This window comes from Hipposideros armiger, unplaced genomic scaffold (assembly GCF_001890085.2).
Source record: "Hipposideros armiger isolate ML-2016 unplaced genomic scaffold, ASM189008v1 scaffold_126, whole genome shotgun sequence".
Lineage (NCBI taxonomy): Eukaryota > Metazoa > Chordata > Mammalia > Chiroptera > Hipposideridae > Hipposideros > Hipposideros armiger.
In genome coordinates, this window is record NW_017731476.1 from 1,801,278 (window position 1) to 1,821,421 (window position 20,144).

General features: G+C 56.7%; 3 protein-coding genes across 7 annotated transcripts in view; 1 reads left to right on the top strand and 2 right to left on the bottom strand.

Annotated features, from left to right (window-relative positions):
- Window positions 1-242: 242 nt before the first annotated feature.
- Window positions 243-4,313, bottom strand: MRPL28 (mitochondrial ribosomal protein L28). The gene is made up of 6 exons (XM_019648711.1): window positions 4,258-4,313; window positions 3,810-4,107; window positions 2,841-2,993; window positions 2,390-2,524; window positions 2,212-2,298; window positions 243-1,067 (listed from the first exon to the last, which is right to left on the bottom strand). Exons 2-6 carry the CDS (start codon window positions 4,095-4,097, stop codon window positions 960-962), a joined length of 771 nt encoding a protein of 256 aa, XP_019504256.1. The 5' UTR covers window positions 4,098-4,107; window positions 4,258-4,313; the 3' UTR covers window positions 243-959.
- A 1,395-nt stretch (window positions 4,314-5,708) lies between these two features.
- On the bottom strand, window positions 5,709-14,646 carry PGAP6 (post-GPI attachment to proteins 6). The gene is made up of 13 exons (XM_019648709.1): window positions 14,243-14,646; window positions 10,979-11,156; window positions 10,685-10,877; window positions 10,314-10,441; window positions 9,850-10,118; window positions 9,432-9,754; window positions 8,950-9,040; window positions 8,744-8,867; window positions 8,154-8,290; window positions 7,426-7,604; window positions 7,195-7,341; window positions 6,429-6,545; window positions 5,709-6,126 (listed from the first exon to the last, which is right to left on the bottom strand). Exons 1-13 carry the CDS (start codon window positions 14,364-14,366, stop codon window positions 5,830-5,832), a joined length of 2,307 nt encoding a protein of 768 aa, XP_019504254.1. The 5' UTR covers window positions 14,367-14,646; the 3' UTR covers window positions 5,709-5,829.
- Window positions 13,750-20,144, top strand: part of NME4 (NME/NM23 nucleoside diphosphate kinase 4) — a 13,130-nt gene continuing 6,735 nt past the window's right edge. The window contains exon 1 of one of the 5 annotated variants that reach the window (XM_019648714.1): window positions 13,750-14,125. In XM_019648714.1, the coding sequence (XP_019504259.1) occupies window positions 13,940-14,125 (186 nt within the window). In that variant the 5' untranslated portion in view covers window positions 13,750-13,939. Of the gene's footprint in view, window positions 14,148-20,144 lie in introns of all 5 variants that reach the window. The other 4 variants (XM_019648713.1, XM_019648712.1, XM_019648718.1 and 1 more) reach the window with 4 other exon arrangements.

The following is a 20,144-nucleotide window of genomic DNA, read 5'->3' on the forward strand; positions in this document are numbered from 1 at the left end:
CTGGGGACGTCTGGGGTGCACACCACAGGGGGGACCCAGGTGACAGGCTGAGAGCTGTAAAGGGATCCGTCTGATTCAGTTCAGGGCTGAACATGGCAACTGTGACATAGACATGAACATGGGGAGGGCTAGCCCATCAGAATACCACCCATCTGGCTGGAGGCGGGAGCTAGGCTCAGATCACTGAGCTGGGCCGTGCTGACCACCAGAGCTGAGGCAGTGGCAGGCTGGGCATTGTCAGCTTTTGGTAAAATGTTTTATAAATCAAAAACTGTTCACAAAGGAGGGACATTACATGAGAAATCACTCACGGGTGGGAAGCATAAGGACACTCCTGGAGGAGAGTAACACTGTGCCCAGCTATGATGGGAGTTTGGGGCACGCCCCCCAGGGCCTGAATCCAAAGCAGGCCCTGGCCCTCAATGACCTCATGAATCATGGGATCTCCGGGGCCCTCCTGCAGCTGTTCCCATCGGCCAGATGCACACTCCCCCCGGGCTCCACCACCAGGAACACAACTCAGGTGTTGTCGCTTCCACATCGCCCCTCAGGGGAACCCGGCACCCCTCAGCCATTTTAAGAAATACACAGAAAAGCTCTGGTCCTCCAAGCAAAGCAGCACACACACCGCCCAGCTCAGACTTTACTCATGCTGTCGCCAGTGTGATAACACTGCCTCGGCTGGGCCTCCGCTGCAAGGGGAGGGGGACCTCAGAGGCAGTGAAGATAGCCCCAGGCCTCTGGGGACCCTGGGATCGCTTAGGACCTCCACAAAGCCCATCACACCCAGGAGCCGCGCAGCCAGCACACACTAGAATGGTTCACTCACTGCCCATGAGTGGCTCTCACCACCGCCCAAGACTGTGTCCATGGTGCCAAGGGGCAGAGGGGTGGGGGAGGCCATGGGACAACACAGGACGCTGAGCCTGGCTGTCAGGCACGGGTCAGTCATTCTGCAGTCACTTCCCGCTGGCTGTCTTCTGCACCACCGCTGGCTCAGACAGGGCCTGTTGCTGAAGCCGCTCAATCAGTTCCTCCAAGTAGACCTTGAACAGAGGAACGGGGTCCTACGTGGGCAAGACAGAGTCACGGTGAGGCACTTTAGGGGGGCAGAAATTCTGCTGCTGCTGGTCAAACACCCAGAGGAGGGATGCCAGCTCTGAGCAGCAGGGCCCCGGTTCGGATCCCACATGGGGGCCAGTGACACTGCCCTCTACAACTAAGATGGTGAACAACAGCTCGACTTGGAGCTGAGCTGCTGTGAGTCGCCGGCGATGGCATAGGCTGTAGCCCCTGCTGCAGTGGGTTGCCATAAGCTACCAGTGTGAGCTGCCAAGAGCCGCCATGAGCGGCCATCCAGAGGCCGGCAACCGATCTGCCTCACCCAGGAAGAGCACAATGATACCAACATGGGCCAGTAAAGCAACGTCCTCCACAACTAGACTGAAGAACAAAAAAGGACAGCAACTTGTCTGTTTCCCTTCCCCCATTCCCCAACGCTGTTCCCCTCCCCCAATTCCCCAATAAAATCTTAAAAAAAAAAAAAACACCCAGAGGAATCCGGCATGAGAGGAACGGGCCCCTCAGGTTTGGGCAAAGGGTCAAGTGAGGCTGCTGGCCCCCATCCCCAGCCCAGAGGGCAGTGACCCATCCATGAGACAGGGACTGCCTACCCTTGGGGGATGTAGGAATCAGGCGCCTGCCTCAGTGTCTCTGCCTTGGGCCCTGAGGTTGCAGATAAACCAAGCAGAGGGAACAGGGGCGGCTGGCTGTGCCATGGGTGGAGGCTCCCTGACCTGACAGCTGCCACTGACTCTACACCTTCCTAAGGGACAGACACAAGAAGGTCTTGACTCAGTACCGGCAAGACCCTGAGGGATGCTAGATGGCCAAGTAGACCATCAGTGCCAAGAGTCCAGCTCATCACTGAGGGTCTTTCTGTCCCTGAAGCTATGAAGTGGGCCAGAAGGGGCAGGAGAGGGTCAGGACCTTGAGGGTCAGGAATGTGCCATGTGGAACCCACCAGGCTGTGGTGGCAGCTTTGCACAGAGGCAGCGACTCCCCAAGTCCACCTGGTTCGGCTGCCCCTCTACCAGGCTCCTCCCAAGGCAGCGCACATGCCTCCCCCTCCCCCTCCCCCGTCTATCTGCCAGTGCTTGGCAGCTGTGCCCACCCAAGAAGGTAGGGCAGCTGGCACTCACACACGCTCACCTTCTCCTCCAGGAGTCTCTGCTTCTCCATAGCCTCATCCAGCGTCAGGCCGACCCACTCAGCCTCCTCCTCCTTGATGACAAACTCCTAGGTAGGCAGACACAGTGCACGTGGTGAGGCTGGGGCGGCCAGCCAGGAGGGCCCACGATGAGCAGGAAGTCCAGGCCCAAGCCCTCACCTTGTACTTGTCATAGATGGCTGCCCTCCTCTCGGGATCATCGGGGTGCAGTTGAGGGTCTTGGCGGGCAAGTCGCAGCAGCATGCCTCGTTTCAGGTCCATCCCAAACTTGGAGCACAGGTCCTCCTTCGGAGTCTAGCCGGACACTACGTGTGACGCCAGGTGCTGCTGGCAGGGCCCCGCCCACTCTGCCATCCAGCCTACTCAGATCCTCCACAGCAGCTGGCAGCCCCCAGGCCAGAAGAGAAGTAACAGCCAAGAGCAGGAAAGGAGGCAGCTGTGTCCACCTGGGACCTGGTAGACAACGCAACCACCCACAGGGGCTGCCCAGAAAGGGGCACCGTCCCATTCACATTTCACTGGTGACCCTCTGCCCCAGAGACTGGAGTGCTACAGTCAGTGGGTGCTGATCGACCCTCCCCTCTCTGAATGGCCATCAGACACCACTTGCCTTCAGGATATAGAAGTCGAACCCGTAGGCCTCATCGATGAGGTCCAGGGTGCGCATGGTCACGGTCACGGAGAACTTCGTGTCCAGGATCTCACTGTAGAGCTCACGCTGAAACAACTGTGGCTTCCACACCTTCTTCACCCTCTTCGAGAGCTGAGGGAGCAACAGAATCCCCGTGGGTGCAGCTGCGTCTCTTGACAGACCCAAGGGAGGCTCAGGGTCCCCTTCCTGAGACTTGGCACATGGACCGGGTTACCCACGCAGAGGTCGGCTTCTCCCCAGCTAGCCTGGCACGCCCAGACCTTGCCCAGGTTATTGGGGTATGTTCCAGACACACCAGACACAACTGTAACTCCACTGCTCCACAGGTCATCACATTCCACACCGGGGTCCAAGAGGCCAAAGGCGAAGGGAGATACCAGCCTGGGAGGCCTCCCCAAAGGGCTCGGCAGTCCCTCCAGGAATCCCACCAGAGGCAGCACAGTGTCAGGGGCAGGTTCAGGAGACCTGCCCCCAGGTGAGTGTCTCAGCCTTCCTAAGCGTGATGAGGAAGTGGTAGTGCCAGCCTTGTAAGCGTCCCAAGAAGTGACAGAAGCCAACTATGGCAAGTCCAGCTGACAGATGTCCACAGACCTCCCTCCTCCACCTCATCTCAACACACAGGCCCCCTCCCCATCCTTACACTTGATCTGGGCCACCACCCCGGAGCCTCTGCAATGGCTGTTGCTGATATGGACCACCCCATCTCAGGATGCCCCATTGGTTTTACAAGGAGGGTTCCCCAGAACGGTGCCTGTTCACTCATTAGCAACATACTTTGAGGGCCCTGTCTCCACCCAACTATAATCATCCCTGGGGCTGGTCAGTGTCCCTTGTGCTCTCCGTGTACCCGCGAAGCCCAGCAGGGCGCTCACAGCAGCAACACCCCTCCTAGGGGAAGTTCCCCTGAAGCCTGCCCTGCTCACTCACCTTGTCGTTGTTGATGTATCTGTGGCCCAGGATCCAGCCCTCGCCGCCCCAGAGCCCACGCTGGGACTCCGACGGGTAGTGAATGGGAATGGGCACGTCCTCCACGCGCTCCCGCTGCCCGTTTTTGGGGCTGATTTTGAACTTGGCCCCGTGTGGCCTGTAGTGCACAGGAGTGGGCGTCCGCTGCTCCTCCAGGGAGCGCAGGTAATGCTCGGGCAGGCGGGAGCAGATGCCCTCCCGCAGCCGGAGCTGCTTCCACAGAACCACCGGAAACTTGTGCAGGGGCATCGCGGCGAGCCTGGCGAGAGGCAGGGAACCGCAGTCACGCCGCAGTCCGGCTGGTCCCCAGACCCCCCGCGCGGCCTGGAACCCCCTCGCTGCCCCGCTCCTAATCTAGACTCCCTGCGTGGCCCCAACTGCAAAACCCAGATCTCCACCGAGCCCCAACCGTCTCTCGGAGCTCCGCGCCTCGCCGGAACCGGAAGTCGCGCTACGTCGCCTGGCCTTCTACTCGCCACTGACTGACTGCAAAGCCCGTCCGTCTAACATTCGTCCCGCCCCCTTTTCTGCCTTTAGGGACCGTGGAAAATGCCTTGGTCCCAGTTCGCCAGTGCGGCCTGTTTTCCGCGAGCAGCAGCCCAAAGAGAGCGTGGGGAGAGGGCTGCGTGCAACCTCCTTTTCTCCCAGGAGCACAGAAAACAATGTAAAAATTCTTGCCATGAAATATAACTGTAGAATATTAAATTCACCAATCACAGCTAAATCAGAGCTACATAAAAATATGTCTTTAAAGTTTTTACCCCCCAAAACACCATGTTTTCTTTTTATAAGCCAAGAGAATGCTACAGTAGCCAAGTGCAGTGTGACTGGGAGTGGGGGAGGCTAACAGGGAGGCCACATCCTGGACAGGACCCAGAAGGGAAACCCCCAGGGCCCTGACCCTGGGCCTCAGTGACTACAGCCTCCCATGGCCCTGTCCCACACCCCTCATTTCTACAGCAGCCCCCCTGCACTCTGCCTTGGGTAGGGGCAGGGCGTTGCTCCTTGGGGCAATGAGTTACCCCCTACCCTGCTTCCTCCAAAGAGGAGAGAGAAAGCCTGGGCCAGGTCTCTGGCAGACCCCTCCCCAAACACATGGTTGGGCCAATGCAAGGTACAGCCATGCTGGGAGCAACTCAGCTCCTGGGAGCATATCAAGAGGATGCTCTCCAAACAAGAGGGCAGAAACCCAGGGAGTGGCTGGGGACAGAGTTGGGGCGTGGTGTGCCCTGTGTTGCTGGCAACCACAGAGAAGCACCCACAGAGCAGCTTGGCAGTAGCAGCCCACCCCCCCAGGAAGCTCTTCTCAGGGGCCTGCAGCTCCAAAGCTGAGAGCCAAAGGGAGGGGAGAAACAAGGCATGACAGCCAGAAGCCAGCCTCCCCCATGCCATGCATGGCAGCTGGACCCTATGTTCCCCAGTGCCTATCAGCTCTCTGGTGACCACGGTCACCTCTCCCCATGACAACTGTATCAGCAGAGGGCATCCCCATGTCCTAGGTAGGCTGACATTCAGGGGCACACAGTATAAGGGAGCTAGGAAGCAGGGAGGGCACAGCTCCCAGCCTCAGTGGCTGTGGGGGCCCTATGGGAGGTGGGCTCAGGCCTCCTCTGATTCCCTGGGTCTCACATCACAGACTCACAGGGTAACAGGGTGATCAGGGAATCTTTCTCCACATCTCTAATGGTTCCCAGGCCAGCAGAACACAGAGCCTGCCCCCAAATAGTACCTGTGGTCTCCAGGCAGCCAGGCCTCAGCCCCAGGGGCCTCTGTAGACACCAGCTGGCAGCTGGCAGCTGGCAGCTGGCGGGCGCAGGGAATTGGGGGGTGTGGTCCTCTCCTCGGGAGGAGGAAGCAAAAGGGTGTGCAGGGCAATTTTATTCAGTTGGAAATCCATCTGGACAAGGGTCCCTCTCCCTTGGTCCTGCCCCTGGCTAGAGAGGCCGTCATCAAAGCTGTAGGTGTCCCCAAGCTGGCCACATTACGTCACCGTGTACAGCTCCTCCCGGTGGTTCTTACAGATCTGATAATGGCAAGTGAGCTTCTGTGAGCAGGCCCAGGGCTCAGCGTGCTTGTCACGTGGTGGCAGCAGGAATGCCGCACTCCCTGCCAGCAGCATGTGCCAGATGCTATGGGTATAGTAATAGTTGTCGCTGGTCATCATGGAGGTGTAGATGGCAATGGCCACAGTGGCCATGGCGATGCCAGGCAGGAGGTAGAAGACCCAGCGCTGCCAGGAGGTGGGGTAGCAATGGCGCCGGTGCCCACAGCGGTACACCTGGAGAGAACCGTCACATGAACACTGGCACCGGGGCTAAAGTTGCAGTTCCCAGGGGCCCACCCAGGTCTGGGCAGCAGGATCATGGGTGTGGACTACTTGGAAGGAGCTCAAGGGTACAGAGACCTGAAGGGTGCTCAGGCCCAGGCCACAGCATGAAGCCACACTGGGCCTTATGGGTGTCACTGGCAGCCCTCAACAAATATGGAGGACTCAGACCCAGGCACAGGAACATGGTCAAAATGAGGGGCCAGGGTCTCTCTCCCAGAGCGGGGGTCTATGGGGAGCCCATACTCACTTACCCACATGGAGACCATGACTACAAAGGCAAAGAGGCAAGGCCCCATCATGTTCCAGGCGCCCCTGCGATCCAGCTGCAAGGACATGGCAAACACCAGCGTGCCCAGGAGAAGCAGGACCTGAGTAAGACACAGAGATGACCACAGCGTCACAGGGGCCCCAGGCCAGGATTGTCTGTGACAGCACAAGGTCCAGGAAAAGCAAGTGGCCTGAGCATGCTGGTCATCCTACTGTCCCCCACCGCTCCCTAGCACCTCTGTCTGCCCCCTTGGAGCTGCTGGCACACTTTGTCCTGCTCTGCTGGCAGGGAGAGAGGCACCCCTCCTCCAGTTACTAAACTGTCTCCAGGTAAATTTCTGACGCACAACTTAACCAGGCAGGGCACTGAGACACATGTCTCCATAGGCCAGGCCACGCTGCAGCAGTAAAGTCCCCAAAGTGTCCTCATCACCAGGGACTCCAGGAACACAGCTCAGGGCTCCTCGGGGAAGTCTGGCCTAGAGTTGGGGCTCCAGACCTCCTCTTTGAACAGAGCCCTGGGAAATAGATAGGGTAGGGGGTCTCACCTAACCCTTCCCTCCATATCCCTTCCCTGGAATCCTCCAAGCAGCCTGCATAGTCCTCTTCCAGAGGATAACTGGTCATTACGAGAGACAGGAGGTTTCTAAGCACAATAGCCAAACCCTTTCTGGTCTCTCCCATGACATGCCGTATGCAAGGGCCTCTGCTCCATCAGAGTCCAGACCCAGGTGTCGGGAGATCACTTACATATTTCAGTGCTGCCTTCAGCCGTGCCATGCAGAGGATGGTGACCCAGATGGCCACTCCAGAGCCCAGGAAGTCGCAGTACTGCAGAGTGTCGTAGTTGAGGATACACAGCACCGCCTCCCCCGGCTGGTCACAGGCATGATAGAACTGCGGGGCGGGATGGTGAGCAGAGGCCCAGACCTCCCCACCACCCCCACCGGGGAGAAGAACATGGAGAAAAACATGGCTTACCGTGGAGAAGAACATGGTGTAGGCGTAGACGGAGGCCTCCACCAGGAGGCAGCGGTACACAGACAGGGCGATGGGAGCCAAGAACATGAGGTTGCTGAGTGTGAGCAGGAGCGTGGCCATCCTCTGCTGGGCTATGGTCTGGGCAGTGCTATTGTCCGTGCAGCTCCACCCACGCCAGCCTGTGGACCAACGCACCACCGAAGGGGCTGAAGCGAGGCAACCGAGAGCAGGCTTCGGGGGACACTTTTGAACCTCAGGGCCCATCCCTCACACAGGACCCTGAAGAGAAGCCCCTTTCTTACCCAGAAGCAGGTTGGGACAGGTGCGGACAAGTGTGGGGCATGTGTGGGGCAGGTGTGGGACAGGTATGGGCAGGCATGGGACAGATGTTGGCAGGTATGAGACAGATATGGGACACGTGTGTGGATGTAGAGCAGGTATGTGCAGAGGTCGCGCAGATATGAGCAGGTGTTGGACAGGTATGGGACACGTGGGTAAGTGTGCACAGGGGAGGCCAAGGTCAGGAGGCAGTACAGTCTCTGGGGGGTGCCTCTTTGTGCTTGCGTGGGGAATTCTGGGTGTGTGGCAGGAGTGGGGACGAGGCATTTGCCCTTGCTCTGTGGGGGTGCTCTCCAGCCTTGGCAGAGCTGGGATGGGCTCCCATAGGAAGGCACAGGGCTGGGAAGCAAAGTGCAGGAGTGTCCGGAGGCATCAGGCCTGGCCCTCACCTGCCTTGCAGCTGCAGGCCGCATACAGGTAGCCGTGTCTGCGCAGCAGAAGGCACTGGCCATAGGGTCCACAGTCATTCAAGCAGGGCACCAAGTACAAGGTGGTCTCCACAAGGACCGAGGCCTTCTCACATTCCCTGAGAGGAAGGGGCCACAGAAGGCTGGCTGCCGAGGTCTGCTGGCCAGTCCCTGCCAACGCTCCCATCAGGCTCTTGGACATATGAACCCAGAGTTGAGGCCCCCAGGCTCTGAGCCCTGTAGGACAGCAACCATGAGCTCTGCAGAAGCAAAGATGCCCCCTCTCCTTCACCCCACCCTGCATCCCAGTCTGTCTAGGGCTGTGTCCTAGACTCGTTCCCTTCCTTGTGCCCTGGATCCCAGGGCTGCCTGGGGAGGGGTGGCCAGGTGGAAAAGGGGACTCCTTTGTAACTCCCAGAAGGCAACTGACCCTGCGTGGCTTGTAGGAAGCTGAGTCATTCCCATACTCGGATGCAGGCAACCCCGTCCATGGTCCTGAATGTAATGATTCAGCCACCCTCCCCAGCCGGCAGCTCTGGGTTTCCCCCACCCCAGCCTCCAAGTTTACTTACTCAGGACTCTGAGGGCACGCAAGCTGCAGGGAGAGGTACCAGTTGTCTGACTCTGGGTAAGGGATGATGAGGTTGGCCTTGCGAGATGAGGTGCTCAAAGACAGGGAGTAGCCCTGGAAGAAAGCTGCAGGGGAGCAGGAAGACCTGGTGAGAGGTGGCCAGAGGGGCTGCTCAGGGTTGCTTCATCAGGCTGTACCTGCCCGTACCTGTGGTGCAGTTGAGTGATGAGTTGAAGCTGAGGAAGGGTGAGGCAGCATTCACGCAGACCATTACCAAGGTGTTGTTGGAAATCACACTCTGGAAGGAGCGGCCATGCAGTGTCAGCCCTAAGTTCCCAGCCTGGTGCTGGGCACTATTCTCTGTGGCTCCCACTGGCCCAGGGACTACCTGCGGCCCTCCCCCTCCAGGCCCAGGGACACTCGGCCTATGATCCCACCCGCAGTCCCATTTCTTCAGGCACAACCCTGGGCCTGATGACAGGGACCCGCTGCCTATATCAGATCTCCCTTTCTGCAAATGATGACTCTGTTCTGGCCCAATGCCTGTTGGGGTCACTGCATTGCCTGAAAAGCCACCCCAACCCAGCGTCCATGATAAAGTCAGTGAAGGAAGGCCCGAGCAGCATCGCTCAGCCTAGGTGGATCTGAGTCCTGAGCTAAGCCAGGCCACGAGGCGCTCACAAAGGTACCTTGTTGGCCCAAAGAGAGATGGTGAGGGAGCCCCCACTGTCCATGCCCGTGTTGAGGTGCAGTCGCATCACCGAAGGCAAGTCTGACTGTACCCGCACCGAGACCCTGTCCAGGGGCCTAAAGTGCACAGACACCACATCCACGTCTTCTCGCATGACCTGGTAGCTCATGAGGCAGAAGGGGCTGTCAGCCACCCTGCTGCTCCTGCCTAAGTCCTGGTAGCCAGGGCTCGGGGGCAAAAAGCCCATGGAGGACGCATTGCAACTCTGGTTGGAGCTGCTCTGCAGAAGATGCGGGAAGTTCACAATCCATGGCCTGCAGGCTGTCAAGATGACAAGGGGCTCAGCTAGAGGAAGGCCTGTGGGTCGAAGGCACAGGGCAGAGCCACCCCTACCCGGCCCGCCCCAGGCAGCCCACCTGTGAGAGCAGCTACAGTGCTGAAAGTCACTGACACATAGGGCCCTGCCAGGCTCTTGGCAGTCACTTGCAGCCATCGGTCCCAGGGTGGTGAGGGCAGCAGCAGGCGGCAGGCCCGAGTGGGGCCAGTGCAGGTGAGCACCTTCTGAAAGTTACTGGGCAGGGTGGCTGACCCCACGGTGAGACGCATGGGGCAGCCCAGGCTCCCGTTGGATGCACAGCCCTGCAGCTCCAGTTGCAGCTCCTGTGTGTACTCGGGGATGAAGATTCTGAAGCCAAAGGAGACGATCTCACTGGGGCTTCCAATGACTCCCCCTCACTGCTCATACTCAGGGTGGTGGCCCCACTTCCCAGCATGACACCAAGACCCAGGCCCCCACCTTTCTCACCCGCACTGTGAGGATGGTGGTACCACCCACTCCACCAAACCTAGAGGCTGGGCCTCCCCCAAAGCCCCTACTCACTTGAGGTAGCTGGGGTGGGAGAGGAGGGTCTGCGGAAGGGGCACGTCGGGCTCCAGGATGGAGACCTCGACCACCCGCACGACCACCATGTCAGGCTGGAAGATGTAGGCACAGGTGGGAACAAAGCCCTAGGAAGATAATGAGAGGTAGGGGAGGAAATCCGCAGGCATGCGGTGGGGCAGGACCAGAGAGCTGAGGCATGGGGGATGGAGGTGGCGGGGGAGCAGGACCAGAGAGCCCAGGCCTGGGGTGGGGAGCGGGGGAGGCAGGGTTGCAGCACCTAGACAAGGTCTGCCCTGAGAAAAACAGAGACCAGCCATTCCTGCACTGAGGTGTCCTACACCCCCATCCCTCGAGGGCAGACCCCTTACCTTCACCTCAATCTTCTGGGAGGAGGGAGGCAGGTGGGCAGCCACAAACCAGTCCCCGGGTGCTGGGTGGGAGACATTGACAGAAGTGTTGCTCTGTAACATCTTAATGAGGAAGGAGGGCTGCACGGAGGTGTTGGCAGGGAAGCTGGTGCTCAGTGGGTTGATGACCGGAGGGGCGCCGTAGCGGAAGTACCTGGGGGCAGGGATAACATGGGGCAGGCATCAAATGTGAGCCTTGGGCCTGACTCGGGCAGGCAGGCAGGCAGGTAGGCAGGCAGGTGGGTGGGCACCTACACAGTGATCTCCACATTGGTGCATGTGGGGCCACCACCCCGGGACACTTGCAGCAGCCAGCGCAGCAGCACGGTGTCCGGGGGTACTCGGAAGTGGAAGAGCCTGGCGCTGCCATACCAGCTGTAGAAAGACAGCTTCTGTGGGGACTGCGAGAACTGCTCAGATACCAGCCTGATGTCTGTGGGGAGAAGGTGCTGTCAGCCAGGCCAGGGGTGCCCTGAGGCACCCATTTCCACATGGGGTGAAAAAAGAGAAATTCAGAGGCCCTTCTGCCCCAGCATGGTCCCAGAGAGAAAGAAGGGGGAAGCCAGGGTGGGCGGGTCTGGAGTCCCTCGGCTGGCACTCCAACTTTGACCTTGGCAAAGGTCACTGTCCCCCTCCAGCCCCTGGCAGTTGTCTCTGGCAACTGGTCCCACTTGACAGGTGAGGGGGGTCAGGCCTGGAGGCTGGCTACCTGCCCGGGCCCATGACTTGGGGTACAGCTGGACTGGAGCCTGGGTCCCCCGTTACCCAGAGAGGTGGCAAGCAGAGACCCTGGTAGTGGGGGGAAGGGGACCAACCAGGGTGACCAGGGAACAGCGGGCCCCCATGCTCCCATGGGCATGTACCTATGTAGAGTGGCACAGGGATGAAGCAGGGCCCATGACAGACAGACTACCTGTGGCCAAACCTGGGGCTCCCCCATGCCCCAATCCCTGCAGTGGCTCTCAGGCCCCTCCTGGGGTGTCCAATGACTGGGGCACAACCTCCATGAGAATGTGTCCGGGTCCCACAGTATAATCGCCTACTCCATGCGTGGTTGAGGGTGTCCACCTGGAACCCTCCCTCTTGGGTCTCCCACAGAACAGGCCTATCCTGGGTACTCTGCACTCCCATAGGTGGCTGACTATACCTGGGGTCTAGCCACATGTGCCTGGGCTGGATGGCAGGGAGCCTGGCCCCAGCACCAGCTCAGGCCTCATGCCCCCTGTGACCTTGGGTGTCCCTTCCCCTCTCACCATCCCAGCTTCCTGGTGATTTGGCCAGGTGAATAGCAACTTCCTTTGGATGCCCCGCCCTTCAAAGTTAATGGAGGTTACAGTGCTTTCAGAAGAAATACTCTGGACACAGCAGGGTGCGACCTTAGTTTGCTCCTAGCTGGGTACCTCCCTCTGCCTGCTGGGAAAGTGGCCAGCTCATGCGCAGGCCCTGGGCCCCGTCAGTGTGAGCCAGGTGAGCAGGTAAGGGAGCCAGGTAAGCAGCTGGCTCTCCTGCCAGCCTCCGGACCCTGCCATGGAGGAACCTTGAGAAGATAACCCACCAGCAAAGCCAGTCTGAGCTCCAGAGGAGCCCAGCATGGGGCGCTAGGCAGGAGTCAGCTCCATGCAGGAGCTTCAGGCTTTCCAGGTGTCTGCTGGCCACCCACCAGGATGTGGCCTGAGTGCTAGGAGGCTAGGAGCAGCTGAACTAACAAACATTTCTACTGAGACTGCTGCAGCCCCCAGGATAACGTGAGTGCTGGGAGCTGAGGCAGGACAGTCCCCCACCTCAGGACCATGAGGCCTTAGAGAAACAGTCAGCCCAGAAACAGATGGGGCCCTGCAGGGGAAGTCACGCTGCAGTGTACAGCCCCCTGACCTGAGACGGACAAGGCCTTCTGGCTCCTGCCAGCCCTGGAGCATTAGTCTGTGGACACCTGGAACCCAGCTGGCCGCTGTTAAGTTTCATCAGGTACACAAGAGATCAGAGACCTGCTCAAGGTCACTTTAAGACCTGGTGGTACCCCATTCCCAGGAGTACACAGCCCTTCCAGCACCCCCCTCGCTCTGCAGCCCTACCCCCTTGCCCAAGATGCCCACACTGTTACCTTGGTGAACATACCAGGCCATTAGCACATTAGTCTGAGTTAGATATAGAAGTCACATTTCTGATATCAGGGAGTAAGGGCCACGTGTACCCCCATCCTGCTCCACAGCCCCCTCCAAAGACACAGGGTTGGGGGGAGGACAAATAAATTCCCTGAGCCTCTCCTGGAAACTTGAATGAGGACACTCTGTCTCACAACCTCCAAACCAGGACAGGCACACGATGCAGAGACCCTGCCCACCTACAGATCCCAGAAGCCACAGCCAACCTGAGGCCTGCCCCTCAGCAGGCCTGGGAGGTGAGGGGCTGCCCTAAGTTTTCCATCTCCATAAACACCGGACCCGTGACCCTGAACTCAGCACCAACTTCCAGGATGGGTAAAAAGAAGAAAATAAGGGTGGCGGTATCTAATGGAGCAACTGAATCAGGAGCCATTTCAGGGAAATTGACTCATTTCCAGATCAGAAACCAGAAGTACAGCCCTCAAAGAAACAGGAGCTTGGAGGAGCAAGATTTCAGAGAAGGGGGAGGGGCTGGAAGCAGGGAATAAAGGGGCCCAAACCCCAGGCTATGCTAGATGAGCTGCCTAACTGGGGGAGGGGAGGCAGTGTTACCTGGACCCTCACAGCCCTGCAAGCCTGGCCACATGGCCCCCCAGGGGGAGTCCTAGGCCACAGTTGTCAGGGGAACTTACTCAACACCCCCAAGTGTCCCAGCCCCAGATAGAACCAGGATGGGCAGCACCTCCTGGTCTAGACACCTTCTTGGGTGGAGATTCTCAGAGAGCAGAAATGCAAAGGGAGGGCAGCAAGTTCCCCAACAACCACTCAAGTACCAATTTCCTCAGAACTACCCTGGCGTACCAGGCTCCTCATGGCCATCTGGAAGTCCCTCCAAGAAGCAAGGCCAGCTGTTGAAAGTGACTGCGCTGGGGTTAGTGGTTACTGCGGAAGAGGTGGAGGTGACACCAACCAGGGCCCCTACTCCAGGATCTGTGAAACTTTCTCCTAATTCGGCTCCTCTCCCAGACCAGATGGGGGCTCCAGAATCCCACTGCCCAACCTTTGTTTTCAATGGGCCTCACAGCTGGAGTCCCAGCTGGACCCCTCCACCTCCATGACCCGTACGCGTAGGAAGCAGGATATGAGATGGGAGGGCGTGCCCCTAGGGCCAGTCTGGCGGAACCCGACCCTAGGGGCACAGGGCGTCCTTTCCACCCGACCGCTCGTACATGAAGCGCCCCGCAAGGAATTGACCGGCGTCTCCAACCCAGGGTGGGGAGCTGCCCCGCGCCCTCGCCAGGTGAGCGCACAGGTGCCCCCAGGTGAGTCACAATTCCGGCCCCGCCCCCGGCCGCTCCCCCCACCCCAGTCCAGCTGGCGCCCCCAGGATGGCGCCTGTCTGTACGCGCTCGCTCACCGCTCTTCCTGCTGTCGCCGGCCGCGGCAGGAGGGGGCCGAGCGAGCAGCAGCAGCAGCAGCAGTAGCAGCGGCCCCGCCACTGCCACCGCCACGACCCCGGTCCGGGTCCCAGCCCGGCCCATGGCTTCGTGCTTGGCCCGGCGCTACCCGGATCGCGTCTCCGGCCGTCTGCCCCCGCCGCCACCAGGGCAGCCGCCGCCGCCACTGCGGCTCCTGCCGCCGCCGCCGCTGCTGCCCCCGGTTCCCATCGTCCGGGCCGGTCCCAGCAGTCGGCGCCCCGGGCACTTCCGCCTGCGAGGCCCCGCCCCGCCGGGAGCCGGCTGGGGAAAGGCGCTCGTGGCACGGGGACCTCAGAGCGTCGTGCGCGGTGGGACGGGAATCACAAGCAGGACGCGGGCAGGAGTTGACTGAGAGGGGGGCGGGGGAGGGGCCGACGCGGCGCTGGTGGCCAATGCGGGGTCGGGCTTTATGGGATCGGGGCGACGCGCGCCGGGGGGTGGATGCGGTGCCGGGGACGACGTGAGGACGGACGGGGGTGAACGAGGAAACTGGGTCTGAGGGAGGTCGGACTGATGGGGAGTGCGCGCGCAGGAAGGGGGATGGATGCAGGGCCGGAATGGATGGAGGGTCACGCGGTACGCGCGGGGTACATGGGACCGAGGCCAGAATGCGGGGCGTGAATTAGGACGCGAAGGAGATGCTAGGCGGCAGGGGACGCGCAGAGTGCCCCAGGTGCTTCCTAGAGGCGCTGGGGGGTCCACGGGATGCGAGTGTAGTCTTTGGGTTCACTGAATCGTGGGCCAGGCCGCGGTGGGGCGCTGGCGGAGACGCCCCCACCGTGGGGCGAGTCAGGCACTCATTTCTGCCTCGCCAGCGCGGGTCCGGGCTGCGCACCTTACCGAGCTGGACTCCCCCGTTGTCACTCCTCAAAGTTGTTTCGAGTGTGTAAAAAACACTCTTTTATGGAAAGATGAAAAGGCACCTTGTATTTGTGGGAATTTCACATAGGTGAGTGGGGCTAACTCCTCACCCTTTACACCGGGATAGGTCCCAAACATTAAGGATTTAAGCGTAAAAAGGGACCGATCAGGGACTAGAAGAAAACTTAGGACAACTTTTTAGAGTCTTGGGGAGGCGGAGGCATTTCTAAATATGGCCCCAAACTTTAAAGAGGCAAGACTGAGAAATTCAACTAGGTGAAAACCAAAGCTTTCTGCAAAGCAAACCTGCCTAAACAAAGTAAAAAAACTAGCTGTAAGCTGGGGAGGACATGCTTGCCCTACTGTTACAAAGGGTTAATCTTAAGATTAATAATAAAGAGCACCTACAAATCAATGAGAAAATACCCCCCCTCCAATACAAAACGATCCAGGAATATTCCTGGAAAGGAAATGCTAATGAGGAGGCACAGACTCCAACCTCCCTCCTTACAATTTGAAATGCAAATTTAAAAGCACCCAGACATCTTTTTTTCCTTTCATCTACCAAATCTGCAAAGATCAAAAAGTTTGATTGAACCTGAAGGGGGAGACTGAGCCAACAGATGTCCCTGTATTTAGTGAGCCTGGGGAAACTGGGTATGCAGGAGCTTTGCCTCAGTCATTCCACTGCTGTGCATTTTCCCTGCGAAGACATTCACAGAAGTGTGAGATTGCATGTCAGCACAGCGTGCACTCATGATCATGAGGAGATGGGGCGTTCGAATTATGGGTGCCCATACTATGATTCAAACACCATTATGACAGTGCGACTGCAGGAGGAAACCAGGAAGTGTGTGTACAGGTTGGAAACGGTCACCCAGATTTAGTTTTAGCTCAGAATGGGAAAGGGCAGAACAATATGTTCAGAAAGCTATTGCTTTTGTAGGGGAAAAGAAAATATTTGATTTGCATGTTATAAAGGCATAGAGTAATGAAGCATCCAGGAGCAGGTACACAGGTTAACCCTGGGGGAGGGAACTGCGCTGTGGCTGGGGGTGGGGGGGGTGGTACTACTTTTTTGTACTTTTTGAACTTAATACTGGGGAGAGGGTGAGGTTTTACTGGAAGGGAGGGAGGAGAAGCTGACCCTGCAAACCCAAGGCCACTGAAGGAGTGGGGTGGAGGATGAAGGCCTAGGAAGGAAGCCCTTCCGAGGAAGGAACCCAAGGTGTGAGGCACAAAAGAGACCCTTTGTTCCTTTGGAATCCAGGCTGGCCCTCCTCACCGCTGGTGACAGGGGGGCTCCTGTGGTTCTCAGTTTAAAGAGACTGAAGTCTGTTCTGAGTTTTGCTGAGCTGTGATCTGAGTGCATTACGCTGACCCAGAGTTATCCTGGGGACAACAGCTGTGGTCAGCATTGGGGACTATTATATCCAAGATCCATCCCCTGCCCAAGGCTGGGTTCAGAGGACCCCACCCCCACCCCCAGCCCTTCTCACTCCGAGGGCCTCCGCTGAGTGTGCCGCCTCAGTGTGAGGTTCCCGTTCCCAAGTTCCCCACTTGTAGGAGGGGAGGCAGCAGACACCCCCAACCTCAGTGCTCCATCTGGCGGGGGCTGGTGAACTTGTAGATGGACAGGGATCCTTGGACTGGAGTCTGGAGACCTCTGCTAAGTAACATTAGCAATGGAAAGAACCTAGAACCCACCGTGAGGGGTTTCATTTTGAAGATGGAAAACAGGCCCAGCAACAGGAGGGTCCTGTCTAGAAGTTCTTGAATATGCACAGTTCTGTGTTCTACCTCATAGCATACAGAAAAATAAATTCCAACTAGATCAGCTGGTCAGCTGCCAAGAATAAAACAATTAAAATGTTGAAAGGCAACTTGGAACACATCCCTTAGGATACAGGGGTGGGAAAAAATATCTTAAGCAAGATGGACAGGAAACTGGGAAACCACGAAGGAAAAAAGTTACTCGTTTGACTACATTTTTAAAAATGATGTGTAAGTATAAAAAGTATGAAAGTAAAAAGCAGGGTAGAAGTCATTGATTAAGTTAAAAGACAAATGGGAGAAAATATGTGCTATCATATGATAAAGGACTAATATACTTAAAGATAGAAAGGAAATGCACACATTGAAAAAAGATAGCCCAAAAGAAAAATTGACACAGGATATATATACAGGCAATTTACAGGAGAATATGAGAAATGATGCAAATGGCCTGCAATGTATGAAATGCTGCTCAATCGCACTAACAGTCAAACTGTTTTAATATAAATTAAAACCTGACACCTTGTCAAAAGCAGCACAGACAGCCCTCTCAAGATGCTGGGAACAGCTCCTCATGCTTTGCTGGTGGGAATGTGAACTCCCCGACCTTTTAAAGGTTACTGTAGCAATATTAAAATGTTAATAGAAAACACAAAGACCTATGGACAGAGACAAGGCTGTTAACTGCAGAAGTGTTTGTAGTTGCAGAAACTTGGGAGCTCTGTGAGGGGGGATGGATAAATAATAATATATACTCTGAATTTTTATACACCTTTCAATGAGTCTATGGGTCTACTGAAGGAATATTAATAAAGTGGAAAAGTGCAGTTGCTGGATAACATGGATACATCCTATTTCCAGACTGGGACACCCTCAGGTCCTCTCACTAGCTCTGTGGGTGTGGACCAAGTGGAGTGCTGCCCACCCACTCAGAGGGGAGGGCTGTTAGCGGGATGGTGGGGGGGAACAGGGATGTTTTCCCACAGACAGTCCTAAGTCTGGCCACCAAAATGAGTATTACGTTTGCTTTGGATAAAAATTTCAAAGGTTAACAAAAGCAAAAACAAAAAAAAACCGGGCCGGCCGAGTGGCGCGATGGTTAAGAACTGGCTTGAGACGCCAGAGGGCCCCGGTTCGGATCCCACATATGAGGGCCAGTGCCATCTTGGGCCAGTGAAGCAATGTCCTCCACAACTAGACTGAAGAACTAAACGACAGCAACTTGTCTGTTCCCCTTCCCCCAATTCCCCACTGCGGTTACCATCCCCCCAATTCCCCAATAAAAATCTTTAAAAAACAAACACACACACAAAAAAAACACTGTAATTCAATTTTATCCAAATAATTGTAGTAAGAGTGGCAGCACTTGAATTTTAGGGACTACTCCAAGTCCTCTCAGTCCAGCCAGTGGAGGAAGAGGAAAGAGTGCTGCCAGTTCCCTCCCACTGCCCTTCCCCCAACCTGCCTCATCACTTGCTCCTCAGTCTGTCTTCCTTCCTTCCTCCCTCCCTTGCTACCTTCCCTCCCCTCCTCCCTGCCTTCCTGGTTACCAGAGTCAAGTGGTGCCACTGCCCTGGACCCAGCTTCATCTCCCATCACTTCACAACTATTAAAGGCAGTTGCTCAGCCCTGTACACAGGTGAAAATGACTGAGGCCTTCAGGCACCCTGGCTGCGCTCTCATCCTACCTGTCCTCCATAACCCACCCTGGGCTCCTCCAGCTGCTTCCTGTGTGCAAGGTCCTATGAGGACCCCAGGTCGCATAAGGAGCCCCTCCCTCTGCCTGCTCATGGCCTCCATCCAACTCTGTGGATGTGGGGTGTCCTGTCATCCCACGCCCCTGCAGGTTTCCTGAAGGTTTCCTGAAGGAAAGAGCTGGGTCAAAACTTACATGGTCCGGCAGAGAGGAGTGGGTGCAAGACAGTCATTTTCCCTCTTTGTCCTAATGGCCCAAATTAGTGGCATAAATTAGATCAGGGTGTCCAGACATCTGGATTTCATAGGAATAGTTTCCTCAAAGTTTTGCAAACAACATTGGGTTTCTGAATCTTTTTTTATTTTATTTTATTTTTTTTAGCTGAGCCATCCTGCCACCTGTTGGCAGCTCAGTGGCAGCTCAGCTCGGGCCAGGAATCGAACCACTAGTTCCTCATAGCTCACATTCTTGAGCAAGCTCTTAACCAACTGAGCCACTCGGCCGGCCCTCTGAATCTTTATTTTATCAAAAAGTTTTTCTTAAGTCCACTACCGTCTATTATTATCAGTTCGTAAAGGAAAGGTCATTTTTCCAACCCAAAAAGTAAGAAAGTACATACTCTTAGAATTATGCTTAAATAATGGTTGGTTTGGTTTTTTGTTCTGTCTTGTTTTATTTTTAAAGTGCAGCATGTAGTTCTCATTTATCCCTGTTTGATCTTGGCAAATGAATGCTTCCTGCCCTGGGCACTGGGCACTCGTGAACCAGAAGATGAAGGGCACAGGTGGTATCCTCAGGACTCTTTGGCCTACACTGGGCCTTGAATGAGGTCCAGCCGCATTGGACCATGGTGACCAGAGCAAATTCCTGGTCCCCTTCCAAGGGTAGTGGCAGAGGGTGACAGCGGCAGAAGATGGTTTCCAGGGCAGAAGGTCCCAAGAGTTACATTCTGATTGGAGGGGTCCCTTTGGGCACCTCTCACTAGTTTACCTGGGCTGGCAGATGGGGGGATGAGGCTACCCAGGGCCTCTCCTCCTAGAAGCAGCAGCCCACCTCTTCCTGGCTCCTCCCTGCAGTGACCTGAGCTGAAGTAAAAAGAGGTTTAACATGTCTAAAATTAGAGTCCCAAGGGGCAGCCGGTCAGCTCAAATGGTTAGAGCGCAGGCTCATGGCACCGGGGTTGCTGATTTGATTCTTGCATGGGCTGGGGAGCTGCACCCTCCACAACTAGATTGAAAATGGCTGCTTTACTTGGAGCCGATGGGTCCTGGAAAAACACTGTTCCCCAATAAAATTTCTAAAACTAAATAAATATAAGAGTCCCAAGGGGACAGCAAAGAAAGGAGACAGAAAAGTATGTGAAGAAATAAGAGCCAAATATTCTCAAGTTTGGTGAAAGCCATTAATTTACAGATGCAAGCAGTTCAGTGACCCTGTAGAAGAATCAATACAAAGAAAACCACACCCAGGCTCATCTTAGTCAACTACTGAAAACCAAACTTAAAAATATT

Bases quoted from the DNA above. Each gene is read 5' to 3' on its own strand.
- MRPL28 (XM_019648711.1), bottom strand. From the start codon at position 4,097: ATGCCCCTGCACAAGTTTCCGGTGGTTCTGTGGAAGCAGCTCCGGCTG. The intron at 2,299-2,389 runs GTGAGGGCTTGG...CTGCCTACCTAG, and splicing joins CCATCTATGACAAGTACAAG to GAGTTTGTCATCAAGGAGGA. The intron at 1,068-2,211 runs GTGAGCGTGTGT...TTGCCCACGTAG, and splicing joins AGAGACTCCTGGAGGAGAAG to GACCCCGTTCCTCTGTTCAA.
- PGAP6 (XM_019648709.1), bottom strand. From the start codon at position 14,366: ATGGGCCGGGCTGGGACCCGGACCGGGGTCGTGGCGGTGGCAGTGGCG. The intron at 10,442-10,684 runs GTAAGGGGTCTG...TTATCTTCCTAG, and splicing joins CCCAGAAGATTGAGGTGAAG to GGCTTTGTTCCCACCTGTGC. The intron at 6,127-6,428 runs GTAAGTGAGTAT...GGTTCTCTCCAG, and splicing joins TAGTCATGGTCTCCATGTGG to GTGTACCGCTGTGGGCACCG.